The following is a 27,945-nucleotide window of genomic DNA, read 5'->3' as shown; positions in this document are numbered from 1 at the left end:
AATTACCCTTTGTATTTTATTTGTCTTTACAGCCCGGGCTCCCCCTCCTTAACAAAGTGCCTTCTAGTCTAAATGCGCCCTCACCCACTTAAAAATATAAGCTGTCTATCTGAGAGCTCGGCCCAATCCAATTTGTGTTGGCAACTTAGATTTTAGCCTCCAACGTCTCGAAGCCAAGTAATTCCCCACGTTCTCCCGCACGCTCGAGTGGCATCGTATTATTTCACGTGAGACGACCAAAGGAAGGGCCGAGGTGGAAAGTCGGGCCCGCTGCAGCGCTGCACATCCAGAGACACGTGCAGCGCTTTGCGTGCTTTTGCCGTGACCTATTTGGCCCACACACTTGCTGAGACAGCAGAAAAGTGCACGCTCATTGTTGACGCTGCCCCCGCCTCGAGTCTTTTACACAACTGTCTGTAAAATGCCTGTTTTCGGATTGAGGCTGTCTGTTGCAGTCAATGGCCTTCCCAAGGCTGCATTGTGACGTTAGCCATAATGCTGCTTGATCCGAAAATCAGTGCCAAATGTTTTATCAATCGTATGTGTGATTCCCCCCCCCAGCTCTCAACATTTTCCATTCTGCACATTGAGTGAGGTTTACTAATGGATTGGTGGATGTATTTTTTTCAGCACAGTGCAATGAGACCGTAACATTTTATTGGACAATTACATTATCCCATTGCATTGCATTAAGGGGCCATGCCCATTAATGGCGTGTGTACGCATGCACATGTTTAACATCACGCTTTGCTGCTGTTGATATCCTTACATATTAGCATTATAGGAAAACTGTACCCTGTTTCTGATAGAACATTCAGGCACTGTACATTTAGAATGTGATTTGTACGATTGATAATTCTTCAGTGGTAATTCTTCACGATTAAGTGCTTATATTTCAGCTGCCGTTCCTCTCATCCCCTTCAACCTTGGCCACACAAACACTTTATCATTTATTCCACCCTTAACCTCCCAAGAATTGTCTGCGCCAAACCCATTGTCTGACTTTCATAAGCAAGCCATACACCCCACACATGGACAGACAGCTTTTGAGTCTATATACATAGTGTTTATGCATTATTGTTATACTACCAAATGGAATTTACTTTTATTAACGGCCAACATTCGGTGGATAAATAAGGAGAATAGCTAGACGCTGCAATGAATTAGATTTTTAAAGGTCAAGAGGTCATCGTGGCCAAAAGCAGTTCAGACCTGTGGTCAATTGTGATTATAGTTACAGTAGTAGAACAGCATTGTTAGCTAAAAATACAATTATATTACGTTGCAATTGAAATTCATCACAAATGCCATCGTAACAGTTGTATTTGACCCAAGGCCTGATGCTGTTCATGCCGCCGATGCCATCGCCACACACTCGCCATTGCTTCTCTCTGTTAGATCCTGCGAGTCTTGTGCAGTCAGCCCCTGCCATCCGAGAGCTACTCTTAAGTATTCGAACGAAAAGCTTTAGATCGTCCTCTCTTTCACTGAAGTGTCTTGAAGATGCTGGTTGTTGTTTAGCTTCAGGGGTCCGTAGCACATCACTGCGTTGCCATTTCACTTGTTGATAATTGTGTCCATGACAACAGCAGATCTCGGTGGCCTAACGAAGCGAGTGGTGGTGTGGTGCATCATCACACGTTGTAACAATGCCCTGCGTGGCCCTCTTGTCGAGCTGGGAGCTTTAACCCCCTTGCATCCGGCTCTCGCAAAGGGCCAAGCATTGTGGCAGCGACCAGGTTCCTCCTCGGCCTTCTACCGTACCGGCGACGTTAAAGACCCTGTGGTTCCACAATAATATTACCGCTCGTATCCCGGTGTGTCCATAACCCATCTGGTACCAAAGCGGTAGTCACAAGTTGTGTGTGCCACCAGAAAGTCGATGGCACCCTCCTGCGGTATTTTTGGGTCTACAGCAGACGGTCGACATTTTTGTTTTATTTACCAAGGCTCAGACAGCCAGTTTAAGGCCCTTACAGGTTATTATGGTTTAGTTTGAATGTTCGAAGCTTAGAGCCAGGCTATGGCACCGTTAGGGTTCTTAGGGTTCGGCGTTAATGCCCAGGGCTCTTGGCGATGGTTGTCAAGAGCGGAAGAGCTACAGGGATCACCTCGCTTTAAAATACTAATAATAATATGCTCTGCAAACATAGTAACTGGCTATATACATAACTGGCGTCAACTTTGTTCTCGGTATAACACAATCTCAGTGCTCTTTCACATTGTTAAGCAAAGGATACTGACGCATATATGAAATATATATGTTGTTTATGGCTTTCCCCGTCCTGTACGCTGTCGGCAAGGCAGAGTATTGCGCTTGGCCACAAGTTTTTGGAAGAAGAAAATTAAAAAATGCAGGATTCTGAAATGGAGAGACTTGTGCCAGCGATACAAACATTAAATACAGACATGGCGGACTTCCTTTGAGCCGAGCAATGGGCGTAGTCAGGGTCAGTTTGTCACCTGGGCAGCAATACAATTCCGCGTTGGGGACTGCTGCGAGCAAGGAAGCTGTGGACTGCATGGCAATAACATTCTGATTTTAAAAACAAAAGTCCTTCCTTTTCAGGATTGCAGGCAACAGTCTTGTAGAGGTGGATCGCAGAGTAAACGAGCGGTTTGTTTTTAGACGCTATCTTTAACTTGTTGTGGCGCTTGATATTCGATCATACTGTCATGTATAACTTTTGTTTTCAGACGAGGGCCTCCCAAACAGTGCTGCTTTGATTGTTTGAAATACTCAAACATTGAAGTTATCGATATTTCTATCGTCCAATTGAATGACACTGGAATTTAGGCAAACATCTATTTTGTTGCCCTATCACCGCTCTCTCCAGGTTAATAAGTAACGCTTTTAAAACTGCATAAACTTCTCATGGGTACGTTTATTAGAACGACCCTAAACTGATCATCAATACAATATATTTAACAAAGCTGGTTACATATTTTATACATCAATGTCGCCGCCCACAGGTCTTCTTAGTTCTTTACAATTTCACGTGGTTTATCTCCTCAAAACTCCAGTACTTAAATAGTTTTATGTCGCCGATTGGCGACAACTCTTTATTCTACAGGGTGGCCACAAAGTGTGCCTTTTGATGAAACTAAAATACAATAATGTTTTTATTTTATTTTACCCGGTAAGGCCCACTGAGTTAGATATACATAGCTTTTTCAGAAGCGATCTGGCCACAAATGATAGCTCAACAAAGTGGCTTATTGCGTGGAAATTTCTAGCAGTCAAATACTTTGAAACGCATGTTTCTAAATGTGGAGGGGAAAAACCGAAGGACCCGGATAAAAATCCACGGGGAAAACATGCAAACTCCAAATATACAGGCGTCAGGTTTGGGATCAAACCCGTGACCTCCTGTATACCAGGCGAGGTAGTTAACATCTCGCCACCGTGGCGTCCTATTAAAAAGGGGGTCCCCTCCTTGTGTGGCCCTCCATTCTGAGCGCACAGCTGGACACTCGTGCCCAACTTGTCCTCGACAGATTCTTCAAAGTAAATGGCTGCCTACTCCGTACAAAAGCAGTTCCGCACAGCTGTTTTGAGTTTCCCAACATTGCCAATATTAAGTGTCAGGTTATTCTCCTTGATTAATTCCCCACAACGTGTGATACTAATTACCTCCCAAAGGGAATTATTGTCACGTGTTGTGTGTCAGGTCTGGGCTTCAGGACGGCCACATCGGATCATATCCTCCTGCAGTTCGTGGTCCACTTATTTCCTGATTCAAGTATTTCTGCAATTGCTAGGGCATAATGCACTGGAGAACAGATTTCATGCAAAGGGACTTCATGCTCACCCTGTAGAATGCATCTGATTGTGGCTGATAATGGAACGGGAAAAATATTGGAATGGTTCTTGTTGAAAACTTATGTTTAAGGATCCTTATTCTGTTCTTGTGCATGATGGTAGCAGCAATATGTTCATGAACTAAATGCCAAAGTCGAGGCCTGCCAGCTACGAGAAGACTGCAGGAGAACATTCGTGCCATTTTAGTTTTCCTCCTCTGTTGAAGGAGTGCACAGATTACAGTGGTTTACTGCATGAGTCCATATTTAAGGAGCCCTGTGTTAAAGTAGTGCTCTTGAAAAATTGCACTTTCTTCCAAGTTGCCTGTCTGCAATGAGTTATTTCTGTGACTTACAAACGATTTGGGCATGGAGATCGATCTTTAAGAGTGAAGTTATATTTCTTACCGCTCATTTTCTGGGTATATTTCCTGGTCTCTGTGAATGATGGTCTCTTCATGAGCTTGGCATTGCAGTTTACGCAAAGTATGGTGATCGCTAGAAATAGGAATTCACGGAATATTTCCTTCTAGAGCCTTTAAAAAAAAATACATTCCAAAGGCCCTGGTCTTTTTTTAGCGCATTGCTTAAGGATGATTTTTTTTCCATAGTCAAATGCGTTCGGAAAATATTTGTTAACTACACACACCAGCCATGTGGTATTGATTCTGCCTGTGGCTAGACTGAACGTACGCTCGAGAGCATGAGCACACATTAGCAAACCGGCAAGCCAGACCACTCTTTGTTTTCATGTTGCTCTAAAACCAAATTGAATTGTGTTGTAATGTGGCAGGAGAGAGTACAAATATTGTATTGATGAATTGAGATTGGTTGGAGAGGCTTTGAATTATAAGGTTGTGTTTTCTCTAGAACTTCTCCATTTTATTTTAGTGTGGTGTCTATATTTGGACACTGACGTTATTTATTACCTTGGTCAAACACAATTCCTGCCATGGACCAATGGCATGCACGCTAAGCGACGCACCTCTTGGCCCAAGTCAGTCACGTGCATAATGCGAGCCACAAGCACGTTTGTTTTCACAAACAGGGGCAGAGACGAGCATTTGGGAAGACCTAGCACAGGATGGATATACTGTATGAGTAGACCCTTGAATGCCACAGGTGTGAACTCCACAGTAGTTCCAGATTGTGCCAGACGGAAACAAAGGCGAGATATGTGTCGCTGTCCATATGAGTGGGCATGTTGACTTCTTGACCTTTTGTCATGGGTATGAAGAGTTGTCTGTGTTTGTCTTTCCGATAGGCCTCGCTGTGGCTTCATGATTGGCCGAAATAATACTTGAATGCATTTAACTAATATTCTTAGGTTTTTTCGGTAAAGTCACGTAGGTAAAACATCAAAATTAATAATCATCAGGTGGGACCGTCACAGCCAGATTAGCTGCATCAAGTGAGGCAGCTAATCTGGCTGTGACGGTCCCACCTGATGACGGAGACTTGTGTTGCCTCCGAAACGTCGTGATTTTTTTTTTTATTTTGATGTTTTACCTACATGGTGACTTTACCGAAAAAACCTAAGAATATGAATCCTTGCAGTCACGAAAGCTTCAAATCTACATTTAACTAATGTCAACGAAACTTGGGCAACAGCAGTGGCTGATCGCTGGAGACAAACCTGCGGCAGGTGTCAGAACAGGAAGCAGGGGGATTGGTGTCGGTTGCAGTGTTCCCGTTACGAGGCGGATTGCGTTATTTAATTGTGCGTGTAGCAGTTTTTGTGTTCGAGCTTGCGGACCAAGCTGGAAGCGCAGTGACTGTGCCACCACGTAGATCAGCGAGAGGGTGGCGGCATTTTGATTTAAAGCTTTCGTGACTGCAGGGATTCATATTCTTGGTTCTTTCGGTAAAGTCACGTAGAAGGGAAACAATAAAATAAATTTTTTTCTTTTTATTATTTTATTGTTTCCCTTCTAAAAATGTTTTAATCTTTTAATTATTTTATTGTTTCCCTTCTACGTGACTTTACCGAAAGAACCAAGAATAGGGTGGTGGCAGTTCGCGGTGCATCAGCTGAGGTGACCCCCCGGGTCGTTCCTGCAAGTTTGTGCAGCAGGCCGATTCTTAATTTTAAGCTTTTCATAGATCTGTTTCATGTGGGGCTTGAAGGTTCGGCTTCTGTCCATGATGACCCCGCGATATCTTGGAATGGGGTCATAGTGCACTGGGCTACCACAGAAGGACACATCAAGGGTGGCTTCTGCTGCACGGTTGTTCAAGTGGGAAGCGCTTGTGATTTTGGAGGGATGTGGTCGGAGTCTCCGTGAACGGAAATATGTCTCCAATAAAGTTAGATAATTATCTATTAGACTATTTACAATATTCTTGAGGTTTGTAACCTATGCAGCATCTGCATATATGAACTTGCGAGACGATGTACATGGCAGGTCACTTATATGTGAATATTAAATAGTGACGGTACTGGTTACCGAGCATTGAGGGAGTAGGCTATTCTTCATACATCTCTTGCAGCTGTGTTCACCAGCGAGGTGTTCACCCTGCAAGTACGGTTTCTGAGCATCCCGTCGATTAGGCGTTCAGTCGAACGGCATCCGATGATTGTGGCTAACTCCCGCAGCAGGCCACGATGCCAAGCAGTGTCATGGGCAGCAGCGGAGGCGGAGGGGTCAGCCATTGCTGTGCTCGGTTTGTGTTGACGTTGGAAACCAGCTTTATATGAGGGTGGTGAAGGCAGCGATCTGTTCGTAGCAGCCGCTACGGCCGGTTCAACACCCGGCTCGCTCGGGAGGAGGCAGTTCTGGGTCGATTCTTGTTGGGGGTGGAAGCCTGGCAAGCATGGGGCTCGTTCCATCACGTGGGTTAAGACCAGTCAATGAGAGCCCTTAAACCGTCAACTTAAATCCCTGCTTCAACAGTGTCCTTGTTGTGTGCAGCAGTGTCTCTTCTTCGCCGGTTTTGCCAAGAAAACTTTTCGAACTGTGGAGGCTTTGATGCTTTTGCGATCATTTGTTTTTTACATTGGGAAATGTATTTTCATTGGCAGCATTTGGTGTTTCCGCAGTGTTGTTATTTTCCCATCCATAGGTTTATTGGATGTGAATGCAGTCATGTGTTTTATACATGCACCTGTTGTTTTTTTTGTGTGTGAATGAATGCATTCATTCTTTTGCATTCAACCGGAAGAGAATCATGAAAAGAAAAAACTCGATTATTGAGCCGGCTTACACCGGCTTGGGCTGTCCTTTTTCTTCCCCCCATCTATCTCATTTTCTCTAAAGTAACTAAGGTGAACATTGTTACATTTGTCTCTGTATATTGTGTACATTGCCCAACACACTTAATGGAACATTAACCTCGCCGTGATTCGTGGATGCACATGATAATACACATATAACGTTTATAACAATATTCGGAGAGCAATATCAGTTTGTCACTGACTTTGGCCTTGTTTGGGAAGCAAATTTATGTCTCTGGGTTGATAGTGCAGTTGTGCCAGCCAATACGTCACTGCTTCAACCCTAAAATAATATATACGTTTTTAAATTGGCATTTATGCTCTGGGTAATAAGATTTTACATTTATCACATTTATGTGGTGCTTGTGCGATGCCTATTTCAGCTGTCATGTTCTAGTGTTGCCATCTTACTGTAGTTACCGACCATTCTCAATCTACTGATGCAATTCAAGTTATCCACAATAGCACACAGGAACATAATTGATCTAAATTGTCTTCCACGCTCACCAAGCAATGGGCAGCGCTTATCACCATAGGGCGGTCCTGAGCCTCTTGCAAATTTCACATGATGTAAAAACTGCAATTTGGAGATGGATATCGCATCTACATTGGACCGCATCTCAAACCGCAGTACGCGAGCAGTGGGCACAGTCGTTTTTTTCTATTATTTTGATGGGGACTGGTCTTGCCTTTAAACAACTCCTACTGTCCTTCCACATTTAATGAGTACTCACTTTGTCGACCCAGGAGGAATGATGGGGTTTGGACTTGAACTCTCAACTTCCGTAGTGAGGTGGTGATATTGTGAGCAATAGTGCCGCAATTAACTTTGCAATCATTGTTTTGCTGTCCAATTTTTTGCGAATGTAAATGATCAAGTTTTTTCCTGCAAACGATATCCGTGCAATTTTACCAGATATTGGAAAAATGTGTTTGAATTAAAGTTGTGATGTTTGACGGTAAACGGTTGTCAAGCCTGGTGTTAAGTAACTAAAAACAGGACATAATTTTGACGGGCAAAGCTAAAAATCCCCGGTCTCACATTGCTTCAGTCCCTAGACATCCAACAGCTGCGGCAAACGTTGTATATGTTCTTACTTTGAAAGCTTTAAAAGGAGGAAAAAAGACCCAAAACAACCAAACCGTTGAATTGTCTTCCAACCACATGTGCACTTCACACGATACATTTCATTTCCATCAATGGAGTACAGTACAGGAAAGAATGCTTATGCTATTTTAACGTCTAGACCTGCTCCCAAAGGACCAATTCTCAAAATAGCCAGACCTGTCCCCGTGACGAAACGGTGTATCTGGGCACCACCATTAATCCACGATGAGTTGGGTGATTGCAGATTGTAATGGACGGCCACGGTGATGAGATGTTAACTACCTTATCTGGTATACAGGAGGTCGTGGGTTCGATCCCAACACGGACGCCTCTCTATTTGGAGTTCGCTTGCTCTTCCCGTGGTCACGTGGCTTTTCCCCCGGGTCCTCCGGGTTTTCCCTCCAAATTTAGAATCGACAACACGCGTTTAGAGTGTAATGGCTGCTAGAAATTTCCACGTGATAAGCCGCTTTGTTGAGCTATCATTATGTGGCCAGGTTGCTTCTGAAAAAAGAGCTACATAGCTCAGTGGGCCTTACTTAGTAAAATAAAAGTACAGTAAATTACAAACCCGAGTGATGACTTGCTGTGAGCGAGTCTGTTTCCCCAATGTCAGGTTGCATGGAAATGTTCATTAGACGATTTAATTATGAGTGACTTAATCCCCATTGGCTGTGACTGCACAGTGCTTGTGTGAAAAATCATCTTCTATTCATATTACCCTCTTGCTTCCCAAGCAAAGCTTGTATTGGCCAGTTAAATAATGCTACACTTTTACTATGTAATTGTTACTTTATCACTATAATTATCATTATGGTACTCTAATGTTGTACAAGATTACGATCTCCCGATGACTCGCAAAATCTACCAACATTTGGCACCAACATTACTTGTGATACATAATTTAATGGCTGCCGCAACTAAACTGATTTTAAATTGAAAATAAATGTAAGATAAAAAATGGAATATTTTTTTTACATCAGCGTTCAAGGATTCACTCAAAAAACGCAACTTGAGCCGTGACTAAATTGACGATAAGCGACATCGGTTTGTGGCCGGAGCCAAATTGGGCCTGTGTGTGTGTTTAGCTTTTCACGTTCTAACACAATCATATGAGACGGCATACTGGCACAGCACTTGTAGCCTTATGTCCCATAGGGGATGAAGAGGAGTAAGGAAGTTCCTCGCACAGTACTAACAGCACAGCACTGCCCAGGGCCCCCTGTTTGTAACTGTTACAAGTGGACTTTAACGATGCTGTCTGTCACAAGCGGTTGATGCTTCTAGGGTTGCCGTAACAAGTCACAGCTCGGGTGTTCAATTGCTTTTGTCGCTGGTTTAATTGAGGTGCAATATTTACATTGTTTGATTTGATTACTGCTCGATGCCTCGTTAACTTTTGCTGTAAATGTCAAAGCCAATTTCCATGCATCATTAATGGTCCATTAATGGCGCGTGCCTTGTCTTGTCTCTTTCGTTGTAGGGCTCTCTTCAGTTATGAAGGGAATACAAATGACCTCAAGCTGGTTATGTGCGGAGGTAAGGATTTGACACTCAAGAGAACGATCTTTTCGCACGACATACAAGGCGGGGCGGGCAGAGAAATAGAATGTTCTGGCCTACGTCAGATTTGCCTTGTCGGGGTTTTTTTCATTTGTTTTTATTTCTAACCAGGTAAAGCCCCCCACTGATTTTCCACAGCGTCCGTGACTGGAAGCGCACTGAGTGATGTGTGGGGGCTGCCACGTGCATCAGACGTGAAACAGCTCGGGAGACACTGAGTTTCCCTGACCAGAATGAGAGTTCAGATTTGACGCAAACGTTTCAGCACAACATCCACACCACGATGCGACTCCTTCGGCCATTTAGGTCCGCACAGCATTCCAGCTATATAGATCCTGGGCAAACTGAGCTACGCTTTATTATTATTATTAGAAAAAGTGCATTGCTCATTCGAGGTGTGGGTGAGGTGCTGTGGCTCATGGGGCTGACACTGTCAGAATAAGCTTGGTGAGTGGCTGTTGCGTGGGGATTATTCCCTTGTCAGGGAATTGAGCCAGCGCTGTTGAAATTCGGAGTTTTCATTCTAAGACCGCCACGCATGACTGAAGAATAGTTATGCAAGTGTAGTGAGTTGATGATCTCAGCCCGGTCATCAATGACCGTAGAAACGATTGTCTACATTTATATGTTGATTTTAAAAAAATATTTAAGTTGGCATTGAGGACACAAAAGGAACCACTTTCACGTTTGTACAACTGAAATTGTGTTGCTCTAGGGCGTTTGGTGTCAAGTTTTGCGACGGTATTTCTCAAGCTTTGCAGTAGCACCGTGTGTGCCTTACAAATGTTTTGCAGTGCGTGAATGTTTGCTGCTCGAGAGAGAAGCCAAGGTGCAGTGTGCATTTGCTTAGCTCAGCTGAACGGTTCCATATGAATGTGCTGCTCGGGACATGCTCATTACAACAAAAATAGTCCACTGCTATCGTAATATGCAAAGTGCCGTTTTATTTGTTTTTCGTTTTACATTGATATGTAAAATATCTAAATGTAAATTATGCGGCCTGTTGCCAAATTACAATTGGACGTATTGGCGGTACACCGGTGGTGCGCAGTATAAAAAAAGAACAATTTTGCAATAACTTTATTTTCCCCCGATTCGCAACCCCGGTAAGAAAATGCGTCAAAATCAGTTCTCGTGATGTTGAAGCAGTCGGAAGATGATTGTTACGTGCAGCTGAGCACTAAGCTTCACAGTCTGTTGCCATATAGCACCCAGCCTGATGACGATTGGCTCCATGTTGCACAGGCAGATTTGCCTCCTGCCATAGACTTGGTTGGACGGTTCCTCAATGGGTTTCCGGAACAATTTCTTGCATATAAAAATTACGACTCATGGTGTCACACATCCGAATGGTAAAGCAGCTGCTGAATCTAGGGCAACTTCTGATGGAGAGTCTGCGGCTCACTCGAGGGCAACAGCGACTTCGTCACACCTTTTTTCTGAGGACCGGTGTGTTATGCTGCACCGGTGTACCGCCAATACGTTCAAATGGCACGCTCTTCACCGAGCCAGTCTACATGGGGTTGACAGGTTTCCCACAGAGCTGTTGGGTAACGTCTGTAGATAATTAACGTAGTGCCCAAGAAAGGTGAGTGGGGCATGGGCAGGAAGCGTCGCTCAAAGGGACGTTAGCCGGCGGGGTGAGAATAACGAAGGTGTGGCAGCCAAAGGAGGGGAATGCGTTTAAGAGGACGTCCGCCACAGGGAGACGGAGGCGTTAAATTGCGTGCAGTTGCTCGATGGACGGTTGTATCGTGGGGCCATGAGCGATGGCGATGGCATGGGGAGACCTTCATCCAGCAATGCATCGATCATGGCTGATGATGATGATAATATAATGTAACGGGTGCAGTAAGCTGTAACGTGGATATTAAATACGCCTTGGCATAGTTTGCAAGAGTCGGGCACTGTGGGCCAATTTACCTCGTTTTAAGTATTTCCATGCTCAAGTAAACATGGGCGGTGCTCGTCCTCTGTTTGCCGTCTTGAGCGAATGGTGGAATTTCCGCATTACCATGGCAGTCGCCCAGTAGTCATGAATGTGACAACCACTGTTGACTTTGAACAAAGTGGTACTTGCTTTGTTGAGCCTGGAGCAATAAAGATGGTTAAACTAACCTGAATTTGAGCCTCAGCATCTTTAAAAGTAAGTGAACTGCTCCCCACGTAACTGCAATTGTCTCGGATCTATATTCTTTGGGTCTTTCGGTAAATTCACGTATGATCACGACCGCTTGTGTTGCGATCGAAACGTCGTAGTTTTTTGTTATTTTCTTTGAACCTATCTATGTGACTTTACCGAAAGACCCAAAGAATATGAATTCCTGCAGTCACGAAAGCTTTAAGTCACGATTTGCCTCGGATCTATTTTGCAAAAGATGTCATGAATGGCATTACAGTACATTCTTCCATTCTTCAAAGATAATGGAGCAAATAATGAACGTCTTGCTGGAAGCAGTATCCGACAGGGCTAGCCATCGTACTTCAATGCCAGTGCGCTGTTTGTAAGCGAAAAAAGAGCAGCGGCATTCCCAGCCAACCCGTCTCGGCAGGACTTGACGTAGAGTCTCGAACAAACCGTGACGGAGTTGCTTCTTCATTCACAGGTCAGCGAATAAATCTGAAGAGGCATCCGCCGCCCTTGAAAACTTACGCATGGAAGGGGGGGGGGCGATGGTAATTAACAGCAGTCGCGGCCACCACGTGAAAATAAGGTGCCATTAGGAGCGTGGGGCCATATTTGTTTGTCAGGTCTCCTCGTGGGTGCATGTCAGGATACGGTCGGTGCCTAACACTTGCACATTCCTAGCGTTGCTGCAAGTGTGAATGTGCAGACACATTCTCCTCTCGGTGTGTTTATACAGCTTGTGGGCCTGAACTGCACCGCTGCCTCGGTGAAAACAGACTTGTAAAAATATCCCGCAAGCTAATGCAGAATTGACAATCACTTGACTCATTACCATGAGTCAAGGCTGCATGTCTGTGTGTGTGTAGTTGCATGTGTGTGTATAGGTTTGTGTGGGGAGCGGTAGTCTAGCAAGTTAGCACGCTGCGCTACCAACCCGGCGACGCGAATTTGATTCCTGCTCACGGCCAACATTCAGTGACGATTTTCTGAACCGGTCCTGGGCCTTCCCTAGGTCGACTCGGTCTCAAATGAGTACCTGGTGCGGTGTGTAAACATCGCCACGAGGGAAACAAAGGCGGCCGAGCGTTGTGTTGTGCCATGCCGGCCTTCATAGGTGCTCGCTAACAGCACTTGCCACAACATTCTGTTAAGGCTATACGGGGGATATTTGTCTTTGGGGTCTTTATCGTTGCACATTGGGGGAACGGTGGCCGCGCAGTGGTTGGCATACGGCACTGTAATCCAGTTTGCGTTGGCAGCGAATGGTACATGAGCCTGTCCCGTGTCTTACAAAGGTTGACTCGGCTTTAAATAAGTACCTGGCGCAGTGTGTAAACATCTGGGGGCTACAAAGACATCCTGGTGCGGTGTTGTTGGCCGCACTACCATCGTGCGTGACACGCTTGCCTCAGTATGTGCTCAATAACTGCACTCTCCCAAATTAGGGATATAAGGGGAGTGTTTGCCTTTGTAAATTTTTGAACCCGGTTGGCATCTCCCTTGGGCCAATTTAGAATCAATTTAGTTGCGCCTGTTATAGACATACTTACGCTGACCTTGATACTGCAGGTCTTCAAATGGCTCTTGGCCCAACATTTTATCAGGCTCAAGAAATGGATCTTCATGTATTGTACACGGGGCGGGTACAGTAATCGTGTTCCCACCTCGTTGTCAATGACTTGCCGCGGTTGTGGGTTATGAGTAGATTGAGAATGTTGCTGCTGCTGCTGCCATATGAGGGCGAGTAAATGTAGACCCTCTAGATCGGTGGTTCTTCTTCTTAACCTGGGGGTGCACGCATCCTCTGGGGGTGCGAGATGCCCTTTCTGGGGTGGTGCGAGACATGGCCACATTTTTTTTGAAGGTAAATAATCGAAACGCAAATTGAGCTGGGTACGTAGGTGCAACTACTGTGTTTCATAAAACCTATGTATGTATTAACATACATTTTTTTTTTACAATTGAGAACCAACGGTGTGCAAGGCTGCAGTAAAGATTCAGAACCACTGCTATATGAACTCCATTGTTAATGTTAATAAATAACATAGAACATATAATATACGAATACACACACGTGAATCACTGCATACATCATGAGCATTAGAATTAAATGTATCAATCAATAGGTGTTCTCATTCATTAATTTGCGGTTCGGAGTCCGATGTGACTGCTCGTATCGTTATGGATAGTTACATTGATTTTTGTGAACGAAGTGCTCCCTAATATCACACGCAGCATAGTGAGAGATGGCGGCAACATTCGGGAGGCTTTATCCATCCAGCAGTGGGTTGATCATTGCTGACGAAGATGATCATAGCAAGTCTCCAATTAGAAATGTACAAACTAGGCACGGTAATCACATTCTTTTTTTTTTTAGCTTTGTTAAAGGTGCTGCATAACGAAGGATTGGTGGTGTGTTTGTGTCGAGGAGCGATTCCACGCACGCCTAAATCTACTCGGAGCGACACCGCATTACGATGCCCGTCCGTGCGTCGTAACTCGACACAACGGCGCTCCGTGAAGCGGAGCGAACACAGGCGGGGGAGGAGGAGTTGGCGCCCGACTGCGCGTTTTGATGCCGTCCCGCTTGGCAGACGGTTTCTGTGGCCGGGTCGGGGGAAGCCAGGGGAGGGTGGGGTGGTGGTTCTCGTGGTCTGTGCGCCGCCACCGCCGCCCCCCCACAGGAAGCGATTTGCGGCTTGTGGCCTCACCGTCAGAGAGCGTGAGGCCAGTTGCCGTCCGGCTTTGCCATGCGGTTTCCTGGCCGCACTGCGCGGCTCTCAAACAAGAAACCGGCTTCCTGTGTGGACGGGAAGCCGCTATTGTAACTGAAACGCCACCTGCATTCTCCTTGAGCTGGTTTTATTTTAAATAAACTAAACTAAAGACAAACTATTTTAGACTATTTTAATTACCAGGTAAAGCCCACTGAGCTATTAGCACTTTTTCAGAAGTGACCTGGCCATAGATCTATGAATGTTGAACTGTTTTTGCACCGTACATAACCAACCGTGCTAATCGGAGGTGGTCAACAAATGAGAGCTCAACAAAGTGGCTTATGTGGAAATTTATAGCAGCCAAAAAATCTAAACGCATGTTTCTAAATGTGGAGAGAAAACGCCGAGGACCTGGAGAAAAATCCACGTGACCATAGAGAGAACATGCAAACTCCAAATTTCGAGGCGTGAGGGTCGCGATCGAACCCACGACCTCCTGCATATCAGGTGAGGGAGATAACATCTTGCCACCACGGACGGAGAGCAGTTCTCGAGCTAGCATAGTGGCTGGCGTAGTGAAAGGTTCACAGTCTTCACAGCTTTAGTTTATCACTCGCAGTGTTGACATGTTACAATTTTAAAGTGGCATACGCTATCAAGGTCACACACGGGGTTTATGGTGCGGTCTCGGGCATTGCCCCTGCTGTAAGAAAGTTCGTGGTGAGCTTAAGTTGTAATGGATTGCAGATATTGAAGGATGAAAACAGTGTTTAACCTTTAGCAATATTATCGCAAAACACGCACCTTCATTGATTCACACAAGGCATCCCGCCTTGTGTGATGCCATGCCGAGGCAGCCATACACCTGCTTATTCTTACTCGCGCGACTTAGTTCTGTTCACTCAATGGCGTTATATCCAATTTGCATTCGTGTTATAAAAAACATGTTCCCTATTACACTCATCGCATTCTATCCAATTCGTGTTGTGAAAAAAAACACGCGTCATTATAGGAGAATTGGCTGCACTGTCATTTGCGAGTAATGTTTTAAATGTAGCAATTTGGACTGCGACACCGGCACACGCGGCCATCTCGTTTGCAGATGACGTCATGGGATCTTTTACACGTTCATTGTGGAGCAGACGATACGTAGTGTCTACGGTTGACACACCCGACAGTGTTAGCCAGGGTGGCCACTGGGCTCGAACCGCAAACCTCTGCAAACAAAAGCGGCAACCCTGTCAAGTTACCATCCAGATCTTGGCTGACATAGACTTTTGCGTCATGGACTCTACTGTGTAAATCATAGCTATCTTTCCTGTGAAAGGTATTTTTTATTTATTTTACCAATATAAGGCCCACTAAACTATATACAACAAACTAAACACAAAAAGCAGTTCTAAGGAAATGTGTTTTAAATCTAACCACCTCGCCACACCAGGCGAGGTGGTTAACATCTCGCCACTGTGGCTCCACTCATAACGCCAAGCACGCATCCAGGCCTGACGTCACAACGCATAATCGGTGCGGATCACAGCGGCCGTGGGAATTGCTCGCCTCATCGTAACGAGTTTGGGCCTGCAAAAGTGTGGCCCGTGGGATCGTCGGCTACGCGCATGATGCAAACACAGTCACCGGAGCGGAGTTTCATTTGTTAAACTGGGCAAGCATGCCCAAACATCCCCGCCCCTCATGAAGCGGCATGCTCTACCGTGTATACAAACCCTGCATCTGGGCTGCCTGGGCAGATGTTCCTTTTGTGTTGTGCGGCACCTGCGCAGCCTCGGTCGTGGTTTTTCAGGCTTTCCAACTCGGGTTGAAAGCGTTTATGCATTGGCGCTGCTCATGTGTCCTGTCTGTAACATGGGGTCATGATGACTCTCGTTGTGATGATGCAGTACGATTAACGCTGGGTGCATCTTGCATCTCCAATCACGCTGGTTAAATGTGTCTCGTCGAAGTGGCTCGTGCTTTGGTCTTTGCTTTGTCGTCGTAGTCGTCGCCACGCTTGATGATTTTTGCCCGCTCGGTTGTCCTTTGACTAAACTGAAAGAAAACCAAACTTTTTTGACGATTTTTTTCGTCACTGATTTCGTTCACAAAACTGATCACTGATCACGAGGACCGGAGTCAGAGACGCGCTCTGCTCGTTGTTTTGGTACGCTGACATCAGCTCGATAAACGTGTTTGATTCCAAGGTACAAAACCTCCTTTTCATATGTAGGTTTTTTTGTTATTGTACCCCCGGCATTGGACAAAGAGGACGAGGTTGCGAGCCTTGTACATATTTTTTAAACCGTTTTGGAACCCCTTTTTGACGGGGCCACTTCTCCCATAACCCGACATGTTGACATTGCGTGAAGTGGCTGGGAGACACTTTAACAAGCAGCGGTACACAGCCGGAACAGAGACACTTTTTAAATGCGTAGGCTCAACACAACACGAGTTTTGTGTACTTTTTAAAAATTGTATTGAAATTCATTCTCAATGATATTCCACATGTATTTAAGGATTATTTTGGAACATTCGGAACCCAAATCCAGATCGACATGTGGTTGGGGTACAGCGTGGGTACTCAAACATCTTTCAAGACGTCTGGTCGGCATGGCAAAGTAGCCCAAAGGGACTTTCTAGAACTTTTCTGCCAGTAGTGGCATGAGCAAGCGATTTCGGGGCTGCACCCTTTGCCTTTGCTCTCGGTTTTACGTATGTATGTTGAACTTCTTTCGCACCATAGGTATCTAACCGTGCTAATCGATGGTGCAGGTTCAAATTATTGCACTGATATTGCACTGTTTTATTTGTTCAGGTCTTCATAGGCAAAAACCAGTTCTGCTGGTTATTATACATTTGCTTTGTTTTTTTCCCAATACCGCAGCTTATCCATCCCTTCTCCTGTCTTAAGCTCTAGAAGGTGCATTCCAGATGTTAAAGCCGCGGTTTCTGTTTAAGACTTTTTAGAAGTATGACAGCCCACATTGAGACGTCAAAGTACTGTATGGTTTCCTTGACCATCGTTGTTGGTGGCTGGGTAACCTCGTGGTCATCGCAAACTAGATGAGAAACTCGTTTAGACAGAAATGCCGAGTCCTCGATTTACGCGGGAGATGCGTTCCTGAAAAGTGCCGCATTAAAGCGAAAAACGCGTTCAGTGAAAGCAATTTCCCCATAAGAAATAATGTGAGGATAAAGTTTAGCGAGATACGATGTACGCACACACAGTAAGATGGTGGGACACATAACTGAGGGTACGCCGCCGCGCTGCTGTTTCATTCCACATCCTGTATCGTGTATCGCTCAGCCATGCGGCTCAAGGAAGTAGTTTGTCGACCGCCCACAAACCGTATTATAACGGGGGGCATATTCTGTGTTGCAAAGTGTTCCCTAATGGAATAACCGTGTTACAGCAAAAGCGCCTTGTGTGAACACGTGTTAAGCGAGGACTCTCTGTCCAGCGAAATCCGTAATTGTGAGCACTCGATGGGTCTTCCCATCATGCCCTGCTGCATGGCACGTGATATCACCGTAACCCGGTGGTCATCACGTCTTTACAGTTTTGCACAGAATGCTGCACTGCTGCATGGCACGTAGGCCTCGGCAAGGTAAGGTAAAAGTTAAAATGTAAGAAAAACGAGCCTACCTTTACCCTACCTTTTACCTTACCACAATACAATCACTCTACCCTACCTTTTACCCTTTAGCAGGTAAGGTAAAAGGTAAAAAGCAACGAGCCTACCTTTACCCTACCTTTTACCCTTATCCCATACAAATTACCCGATTACAGGGTAATTACTGGGGTACTAAACATGAAAAAGGTTTATAACGGTAAATGCTAGGTAGAGCGCTTTATTCATATAGAATACTCTCGATGATTCCAATTTTACACGCTTTCTTTGAACTCACTGTCTGTTGTTGTTGTATCCTCAAATTTTGTAACTCAATTTTAACCCACTTCCCAATATGGTATAGACTGCAAACTTGGTATACTCATGTCATACTGATGACAACACTATATTCTATCATAACAAATATCTGTTTTTAAACATTATTTTTTTATGTTATGTTTGGGCTTTGGCAACTGCTGAAGACCATCATTAGCAGGAAGTGTTACTACCTAGGCCACATTGCCCGAAACGACCACAAATACCAGCTATTAAAGCTAATCCTGGAAGGAAAAATCGAAGGGAAAAAACGACCAGGACGGCCAAAAACGACATGGCTCAGTAACATCAAAACATGGCTACAATTAACAACAGCACAAACTCTACACGCCGTGCTAGACCGGGACCAATATCATCGTGAAGTCGCACACGCCGTTAGGCAGCACTAAAGAAGAAGAAGGGCTTTGGTCTATTTGTCCACGGTCAACTCACATTGGCTGTAATTGGCCACGGTCTCTTACGTTATGGCAAGCTTCGGGGCCACTTCCTGGAGTCGTGGAGTTCTGCCATTACTCGTACATTTCATAAAAGTTTGTTTTTAAAAAAGTTATATTTTTTTAAATATAACTTATTAAATGGAGGCCACGGACTGCTCCACGGAGCTTTTAGCGGTAAACAAGGTACCGTATTTACCGGGTAATACTTCGCGCTACCTTTACCCTACCCTTTACCTTACCCCTTGGCATGTCAACACCTTTACCTCTTTACCCTTTTACCCGGTAAAAAGGGTAAATTACCTTACCTTGCCGAGGCCTAATGGCACGTGATATCACCATAACCCAGTGGTCATCACGTCTTTACAGGTTTCCACAGAATGGACGGTACCAAGTCCCGCAGAAGCCGTGGAATAACCAGATATTCACTGCTATAAAGTGGACTTTAAGAACCATGGGGCATTGTTTACAAGTCAACAGTTCCCATTTAACTGCGTTATGCTCCTCTACCAACCAGGATGCAGATGACCACAATACAGTTCTTCAGGATCTGTTGATATTTTTTGCGTAATGCACGAGGTTGAGTGCTTTTTGTACGCATTTCTGATTGTTGTTTGAAATTCATGGTTTGCGAGCCTGCGCTGATTTTTCTGTTATAGTGATGCTGTTTTCTCATCATTCACAGACTCGAGTAAGCTTACTACTTGCCACTGTTATAAGATATCACAAATTTTAAAACAAATTTACGTGCACAATTTAGTGACCTGCAAAAATGTAAGAACTATTCGCACAGTAAATTGGCCATCCAGATCTTCCTCAAGATAGTCATTGAGGTTTGGTGGGTTCTCGCCTAATTACATAAGAAACGACATATTGAAATCCAGGTTTAAAACAAATTAGACGTGGTACGGACTTGCTAAGGTGGTCTCTAAGAGTGCAGTACCGTTCCCTCGCTGACTTTTGTCTGTGAGATGTAACACACCACAGAATCCCGTGGGATGCAATATCAGTGAAGAGGTAACATTCCATTCTATTCGTGCGCATGACAATATGTTGAGGAGCTGAATTCTAGTGTCGAGGTGTCCTCGCCATGAGAGGACTTCGGAGAGACAATTTGTGTAGTTTTGCTATCCCTCCGTTGAAGGAGGGACAGTGGTTTTAAAATATGGACCAAGTGTGGGTGCATGGCCACAATTGCACTACTTTGGCTTGTCTTTAATGTATGTCTTTGTATGTCTATGAATATATGTATTTCTAAGAGTCTATATTTGTATTTATATTTGTCTCTGTGTTTACTATATGATCCATAGCTTCGTTTGCATGGCCACAACCACTATTTTCCATTCACGAAGGAGGTGTGAGCATCGGCCTATTGATCTTCTGATGCGGTTGATGGTTACACCATCAAGGGGTCACGTTGCAACCCGACCGGTAGCAATGGGCAAGTAAAAAGGTGCAGAGGCAGAAGTGTGGTTTTTCTCGCCGACAAAATGCCAACTTGCGCATCTGGAAATTGGTGAGCCGCCGTGACCTTGGTTCCTCTGCTGCGCGTCGCGTTTCGCGGAACGCACGGCATGCGTGGCGCTCGCTGCATGCAAAATTATTTTCGTGAAACGGAAACTCTGCTAGAAGTTGTCCCTGCGTGGTATGTTTTGCAGGGGGTGTGTTTGCTCCGTAAGGACTATAATTAGAGTGTTTGCTTGATATAATCTATCTCCAGCTCTGTGCCAGTACACTGCTGGATGAAGGCCTGCCCCCACACTGTGTTGGTTTATCGAGGGGGTTTGATCATACATCACCACAACAGTGGGTTGGTGAAGGAGGGCCTGAAAATTATTTCGGACATCACTCTGCAGTTATGTTAGTCGTGGCCGGAAATGAACTTGCCTCGGTGGCGAGATGTTAACTACCTCGCAAGGTATTCGGGAGGTCATAGGTCCGATCCCCACCCTGTCGCCTGCTGTAGATTTGGAGTTTGCGTGTCTCTCTCTCTCATCATCATGGTGGCTAGGAGATGTTAACTACCTCGCCTGGTATACGGGAGGTCATAGCTCCGATCCCCACTGTCGCCTGCTGTAGATTTGGAGTTTGCGTGTCTCTCTCATCATCATGGTGGCTAGGAGATGTTAACTACCTCGCCTGGTATACGGGAGGTCATAGGTCCGATCCCCACTGTGTCGCCTGCTGTAGATTTTGAGTTTGCGTGCCCCTCTCTCTCATCATCATCACTGTGGCGAGATGTTAACTACCTCCCCAGGTATACGGGAGGTCGTGGGTTCGATTCCGACCCTGACGCCTGCTGTATATATTTGGAGTTTGCGTGTTCTCCCCGTGGTCTCGTGGATTTTTCTTCTGGTTCTCCAGTTTTTCCCTCCACATTTAGAAACTTGCGTTTTAAAGTATTTGGCTGCTATCAATTTCCACATGATAAGCCACTTCGTTGAGCTATCATTTGTGGCCAGGTCGCTTCTGAAAAGAACTATATAGCTCAGTGGGCCTTACCTGGTTAAAGAAAAATGGCCCGATTCAGAGCACAGTCGGTGAACCACTGCACTGCCACTCTTCTCTGAATACTTAATAGTGCTTATAAAAATACAGACACCTTCATTGGCATAGCATCCTCACAGTTAAGGCAACTACGTGTATATTGCATTCGTGTGGAGGTATGCATCATAAGCAATTGATTCCTTGAGTAGAAACCAGTGAGAGTTTTAACACTCGGGTTCAGCGATGCTTGAAGGTATCTTATCAAACGCATGCGACACCAGGATTGGCAATGCTTGCAGCCCCTGTATCGCGTTACTCTTACAACGATCTGAGAAGTGCTATGAATGTAATTGTATTCGGATGCCAATCACACTAAAATGGAAATGTGGTTGATTCTGGACCATAATATTTTGAAATTGGCTGCATCGCATGGCTTTACTGGATATGGGCATTCCAAACGTATTGACTATGTCTTTGTACGCTGTGTTGGGTAATACCGTTTTGATACTGGGCCATCTACTCGCTCATTGACAAATGACACCAATGCAGGACTACAGAGTTCATATCTCAATGTTAAATTCAAGGGCCAATAGAGGCAATTCAACCCCACCAATACCTGCTTCGGTATTTACTACGTGCATTATATAAAATATCTAAATCGAGATCCCAGTTTTTGTTTGTAATGGTAAACCTTATGCTTGTTATATACAAGGAGGGGAGTTTTACGAACACTGTGGTTTAATAACATATTTATGGTGCCTATTTATCACGCTGTGAATTGGTTGTAGGTAATTTGGGCGCCGGCGGTGGCGAGATGTTAATTAGCTCACTTGGTATGCAGGAGGTCGTGGGTTCCAACCCGACTCTGTCGCCTGTATTATTTGAAGTCCGTGTGTCTCTCTCCCTGTGGTCGTGTGGATTTTTCTCCAGGTTTTTTCCTCCATTTAGATTCCAAAGAACACAGGATGAGATGTTACTCTCCTTTGTGCAAGCACTTCCAAGAGTTCATGAACAGTGAGCCTGGTGAAATTTGGGGAGCGCATCGTCAGTAGTGAACCTTTGGTTCCTAGGGTGTTTCGGCCTTTCATACTATACACCCTCCCCAAAGGCGGCCAGCGACAGGGTGATCAATCCTACGCTTGCGTCCCATTCCCAATTAGTCATAGGAGTTGCCTTGTTGTTGATAGCCAACATCTCATGGGACTATGCATGGCAGGGGTGTCCTCCTCCCTGAGTCAAGCATTGTTGACTGCATACCTCCTGGCCCTCTCACTTTGGGGCCCAGCTGGGGTCTTTCCTCTTCATCCAGAGCCACTGACTGCTGCCTTCTGCCGCCTCTGATACAGCTCTGATTGCCGAACGCTGGCTCTGGCCCTTAATTCCCAGGTCTCTAAGCAGTCTGGTTGTAGATATTGCCACAAAACCTCTGCAGCCCACCTTCACTGGTCGGACTTCTGTGTTCCAGCCATGATGCCGTGCTTCGGCAGCTAGATCGGCATAGCGCAGATGTTTTCGCTCATAAGCCTCATCTACTGAGTCCTCCCAGGGTACTGTGAGCTCAATGATGAAGACCTTCTTGAGCGAACGGGACCAAAGCACCATGTCAGGTCTTAGGGTGGTGGTTGCTATCTCCGGAGGAAACACAAGTTGCCGGCCAATGTCAGCTAGCATTTTCCAGTCGCGGGCCAAGCGCAGCTGGTCTCGCTCTATTGGTGTAGAGCCGCTCTTCGGTGGTTTAGCCCCTTCGCGGACAAAGGTCGTCCGTAAGGGGTGTGATGCTGCTGGGGGGTGGTAGGGAGTTGGTGGCAGCTCGCTTGTCCTCCAGGGCGGACGCAAGGTTTTTAAGGACTTGGTTGTGACGCCAAGTGTAGCGTCCTTGGGTGAGGCTTGTTTTACACCCTGTGAGAATGTGCCTGAGGTTGGCTGGCATGGAACAGAGGGCACAGTCCGGATCTTCACCATACCATTGGTGAAGATTAACTGGTGTTGGAAGGACGTCATATGTTGCTCTGATGGAAAAACTCAACCGCCTCGCTTCCATGGCCCACAGATCCTTCCAGCTGATCTTCCTCTTCTCCACACTGTCCCATCGAGTCCACTGTCCCTGTTTGGCAAGAGAGACTGCCTTGGCCCACCTTGCAGCCTCCTCCTGATGGCGTACTTCCTGCACTACCATCTTCTGCCGCTCTGGTGCAGTGGCCTTACTCCACGCAGCATGGCTAGTTAGCCCAAGGCCTCCTCTCCCTTGCTGAACATGACCCACAATGTCAGCATGTCTGAGGGCTGCTGTTGCCTCCTGGACTGCTTTTCCTGGCCCCCATTTGCGCCTAGTTGCCAAGGTCGGCGCGTTGTTGCTCACCACTGGGTCTCGAGATTCATTCAGTGTCATCTGGAGCCTGGTTTTTGCACACTTGAATTCCTCGGTTAGACTGGTGAGGGGCAGCTTGAGGACACCATCTCCATAGAGGCCTATGGTGGTAAGGCATCGTGGAACTCCGAGCCACTTCTTTAAGTAGCTCGTGACTCCTCTTTCCATCTTCTCCACTGTTGAGATTGGAACCTCATACACTGCTAGGGGCCACAACACCCGGGGTAGGAGACCAAACTGCAGACACCAGGCCTTTAACTTTCCAGGTAGCTGGGTGTTGTCGATGGACTGTAGGCTACTACTGATGTCTTTGCGCAGCTGTTGCACCTGGTCTTTGTCCTTCAGGCTTGCATCATACCACCTTCCAAGGCTTTTTGCCGGCTGCTCAGACACTGTTGGGATTTGGTCATCTCCGATGAAGAATTTCAGGTCACAGAGTACTCCCTTCACAATCGAGATGCTGCGTGATTTGGATGGCTTAATCTTCATACGGGCCCAGCTGATGTTCTCCTCGAGTTTTCTGAGCAGTCTCCTGGTGCATGGGACAGTGGTGGTCAATGTTGTAATGTCGTCCATGTAGGCTCTGAGTGGAGGGAGGCGAAAACCAGAGTCGACTCGCTGTCCACCAGCAACCCATTTTGAGGATCTGATGATAACCTCCATTGCCATTATGAATGCCAATGGAGAAATGGTACATCCCGCCATTATACCTACATTCAGGCATTGCCATGAGGTGGTGAACTCTGAGGTGGTGAAGCAGAACTGCAGATCCTGAAAGTATGACTTCACCAGGGTTGTGATGGTGTCCGGTATGTGGAAAAATCTGAAGGCAGACCACAGGAGTTCATGGGGCACTGAGCCAAATGCATTGGCGAGGTCGAGGAAGACTACATGGAGGTCCCTTTTCTCTACCTTGTTCATTTGGATCTGGTGCCAGATCATGCTGGAATGTTCCAAGCAGCCAGAGAACCCTGATATTCCTGCCTTCTGTACAGATGTATCACGTACACATTCCTTTGCAGGTACTCGGCCATCATCTGGGCAATGATCCTAAAGAAGATTTTACCCTCGACATTCAGTAAGGAGATTGGGCGGAATTGGCTGATGTTCACTGCATCCTTCTCCTTAGGGATCAGGACCCCGCCTGCCCTACGCCACACTTTGGGTATTATCTTCTTTTGCCAAGCTGTTCTCATGAGCCTCCAGAGGAACTTCAGGACGTCTGGTGCGTTCTTATACACTTTGTACGGGACTCCATTTGGTCCCGGGGCTGATGCTGTTCTTGCCCTTCGAACTGTGTTTTCCACCTCTTTCCATGTCGGAGGGCTGGTCTCAATATGATGTTCCGGGGGTTCAATGGGTGGGATATCTGATGGGATGGCCAGATGTTCATGTCGCTTTGAGTCAAAGTTTGTTGTTCTCAGGTGCTCTTCTAGGTCTTTCTTTGTTGTTTTTAGAACTCCACTTTTTTCCTTCGTGAAGAGACTTTTAAGGAACTTGAAGGGATCTTTATAGAATCGAGTTCTAGTTTGTTCTTTCTTCCTTCTGCGCTTCCGTAGGTTCTCTGCTCTACGGAGGGATGCCAACCGGATTTTGATGTCAGCCTGAAGTGCCTTTATGCCCTCCTTTTCCACTTCCGAGGCTTTCTTCCACTGTTTCTTAAGCTGTCTCCTTTCTTGAACGAGGCGCTTGATTTCTTGTTGCCTCCTGGAAACTGGTGGGGTTGGAACCTTTCTCCCGCCTTTTGCCTCTTGCACTCCAAAGCTTTCTGCCCCGTACTCATAGATGATGTCCCCCATCCTCTCCAACTTCTTCTCCACTGTGCCTCGAAGTTTCTCGAGGGTCAAGGTAAGGTCAGTATTCACTGTTTCCCACAACTTCTTGTCACTGGCGCCAGGCCACTTCACATACGGTCTGTGCCCTGGTAGTCTCCTCTCGACTGCAGGTCTGGGAGGCTGGGTGAGTTCCACTCCTGTTGTTGGTTCCACCTCAGTTGTTACTTCGGTGCTTGAGTTTACGTCCTCCATGACAGTGGTACTGATGCACTGCAAACTATGGTTTGCGTCCAGTTGCTGTGCTTCATTCGACTGATTTGATCGCTTTCGCAGAAAGTAATCAATGCGAGGCCTCTGTCTCTCTTTACCCAAACACCCCTTCTTCCCCTGGTGGATCCTCAACCCATGGTGTGATGTAACTTTCCTCCAACCACAGACACATACCTGCATCTGTTTGTGGCCTGCTGTTGCAGCGGAACTTGTGACAGTTGCTGTGGTGTTCTCTTGTGCTATGCTCTCATTACTCGTAGTCGTTTCCGGTCCAGTCGTTACCATGTTGTCAGTCGATGAGTCATCTTCCGCCCCCGCTCTCGCAGACTCTAGGTGGTCGTGTGGATTTTTCTCCAGGTTTTTTCCTCCATTTAGAATCAAGCCACTTCATTGAGCTATCGTTTTTTTCTGAAAAAGAGTTAAACAGTTCAGTGGGTCTTACCTGGTAAAATAAAAGTACAGTAAATTACAAACCCGAGTGATGACCGACTGTGAGCAAGTCTCTTCCCCCAATGTCAGGTTAAATATAATCGTTTGTTAACACTTGGAGACTGCCACATATACCGTGGAAATGCTCATTAGACGATTTAATTATGAGTGACTTAATCCCCATTGGCTGTGACTGCACAGTGTTTGTGTGAAAAATCATCTTCCTTACATATTACCCTCATGCTTCCCAGCATAGCCCTTTATTGGCCATACTCTGGTTTTTTCGGTAAAGTCACACGTTCAATAATTTCAATAACGGTGCCTGGTTATCGTGCTGTGATTTTCGCATTTCACGTTTTGAGTCGCTCAACTGAAGTGCATTGGGCCCCCCCACCCTCGCACCCCCCCCCTGCCGATGCCACAATTCACGTCGTGTTCAGGGCGCCTGGACGATGTCCCGCGGTGTCACTCGGCGGGGGCAAGATTTGAACCCTGACCCCCCCCCCCTCCTCCCAAACAATCTGTTTCCCCGGAGGCGATTTCTCGCTAATCACTATCCACGATATTTTCCCCCTTCTTTTGTTCCACGCCAAAACACTGCCTGCTATTTTGTTGGCCTCATTCTGCCTGAAGATTTCCTCCCTTGCACTGTCATCTTATCCTATTATCAAAGTCATAATTTCTAGTTCGCAAAGCATTATTTCGGCAGAGGCGCATCAGAGCTCATCAATTAAATAAAAATAAACCATTGTTCGTGTTTGGCACGTCCAAATCATCTACAGACATACCATGAATGAGCAATCGATAAAAATTATCAGGTGGCTGCAGATATGACTCGACCCACATGTAAGACAGGCACCGCGTGGCTTGCCACCCCCCCCCCCCCCCTTTGCAGTGTCTCATCATCTTGTCCCTCCTTCCCCCGTCCTGAATCACGTCTGCACTTATCGTTAAGCATTTTCCAGGAACAGATGGAAATGTGTCGTTGGAAAGCGTGATTGCGCAGTGCCCCCCACCCAGTCCTCTGCCCCAAATAAAACAGTGGCACGCCCCGGGCGTCATTGCTCGTTGTTGGGAGAGACGTCAGCCCGCCAGTCATGGATGCAAGTTTGCTTTTGTGCGATGGGGTAGTATTCCCCCGACTCTAGGATGGCGATAGCTGCGCTTGATATTTTGTCTGGTGGGGGGTGGGCAGGCAGCCGCGGGTGGTGAGGTTTCTCTTTTTTAAAGAGGAAAGGCAGCTGTTCCCATGTGTTGACAGGTTCTGACAGAAGGTCTAGACCAGGGGTCGGCAACCTACGGCTCCGGAGCCGCATGCGGCTCTTTACGGGCTGCTTCTTGACGATATGTACGTATGTACAGTATGTACTCAGATGCATTGCGGCTCTTGAAATACTGAATTTTGTACCGAATTGGAAAGAAATGGCTCTTCTTGTTATTTTGGTTGCCGACCCCTGGTCTAGACCCTACTATCAACCTCATAACCATCGGCAATGGAGGACTTGGGAATGGTAGACGAACAGGCAGTCGCAATCGAGGGTAACGAGTTTTGAAGTTCAGCGGCATGGTTTACGGTGCAGGAGACAAAGCGTTTAGACTGCCAGAATAAAATATGTCGGCAGGGAGAAGTTATCTCCCTCGCCTGGCATGCAGGAGGTCGTCGGTTCAATCCCGGAGCCTGACGATGCCTTCTGTGGAATATTTGGAGTC

At 46.1% G+C, this 27,945-nt stretch overlaps 1 protein-coding gene across 3 annotated transcripts in view; it reads left to right on the top strand.

The window, feature by feature from the left end:
• LOC144717694 (drebrin-like protein) overlaps positions 1–27,945 on the top strand; it is a 105,702-nt gene that overhangs the window by 9,663 nt on the left and 68,094 nt on the right. For all 3 annotated transcript variants that reach the window (XM_078593251.1, XM_078593249.1, XM_078593252.1), the window contains exon 2: positions 9,607–9,662. In XM_078593251.1, coding sequence (XP_078449377.1) covers positions 9,607–9,662 — 56 coding nt within the window. The remainder of the gene's footprint in view (positions 1–9,606; positions 9,663–27,945) is intronic.

Source organism: Lampetra planeri, chromosome 4, assembly GCF_965212315.1.
Source record: "Lampetra planeri chromosome 4, kcLamPlan1.2.h2, whole genome shotgun sequence".
Lineage (NCBI taxonomy): Eukaryota > Metazoa > Chordata > Hyperoartia > Petromyzontiformes > Petromyzontidae > Lampetra > Lampetra planeri.
The sequence above is the reverse complement of the archived record's forward strand: the minus strand, read 5'-3'. Positions and strand labels throughout refer to the sequence as shown.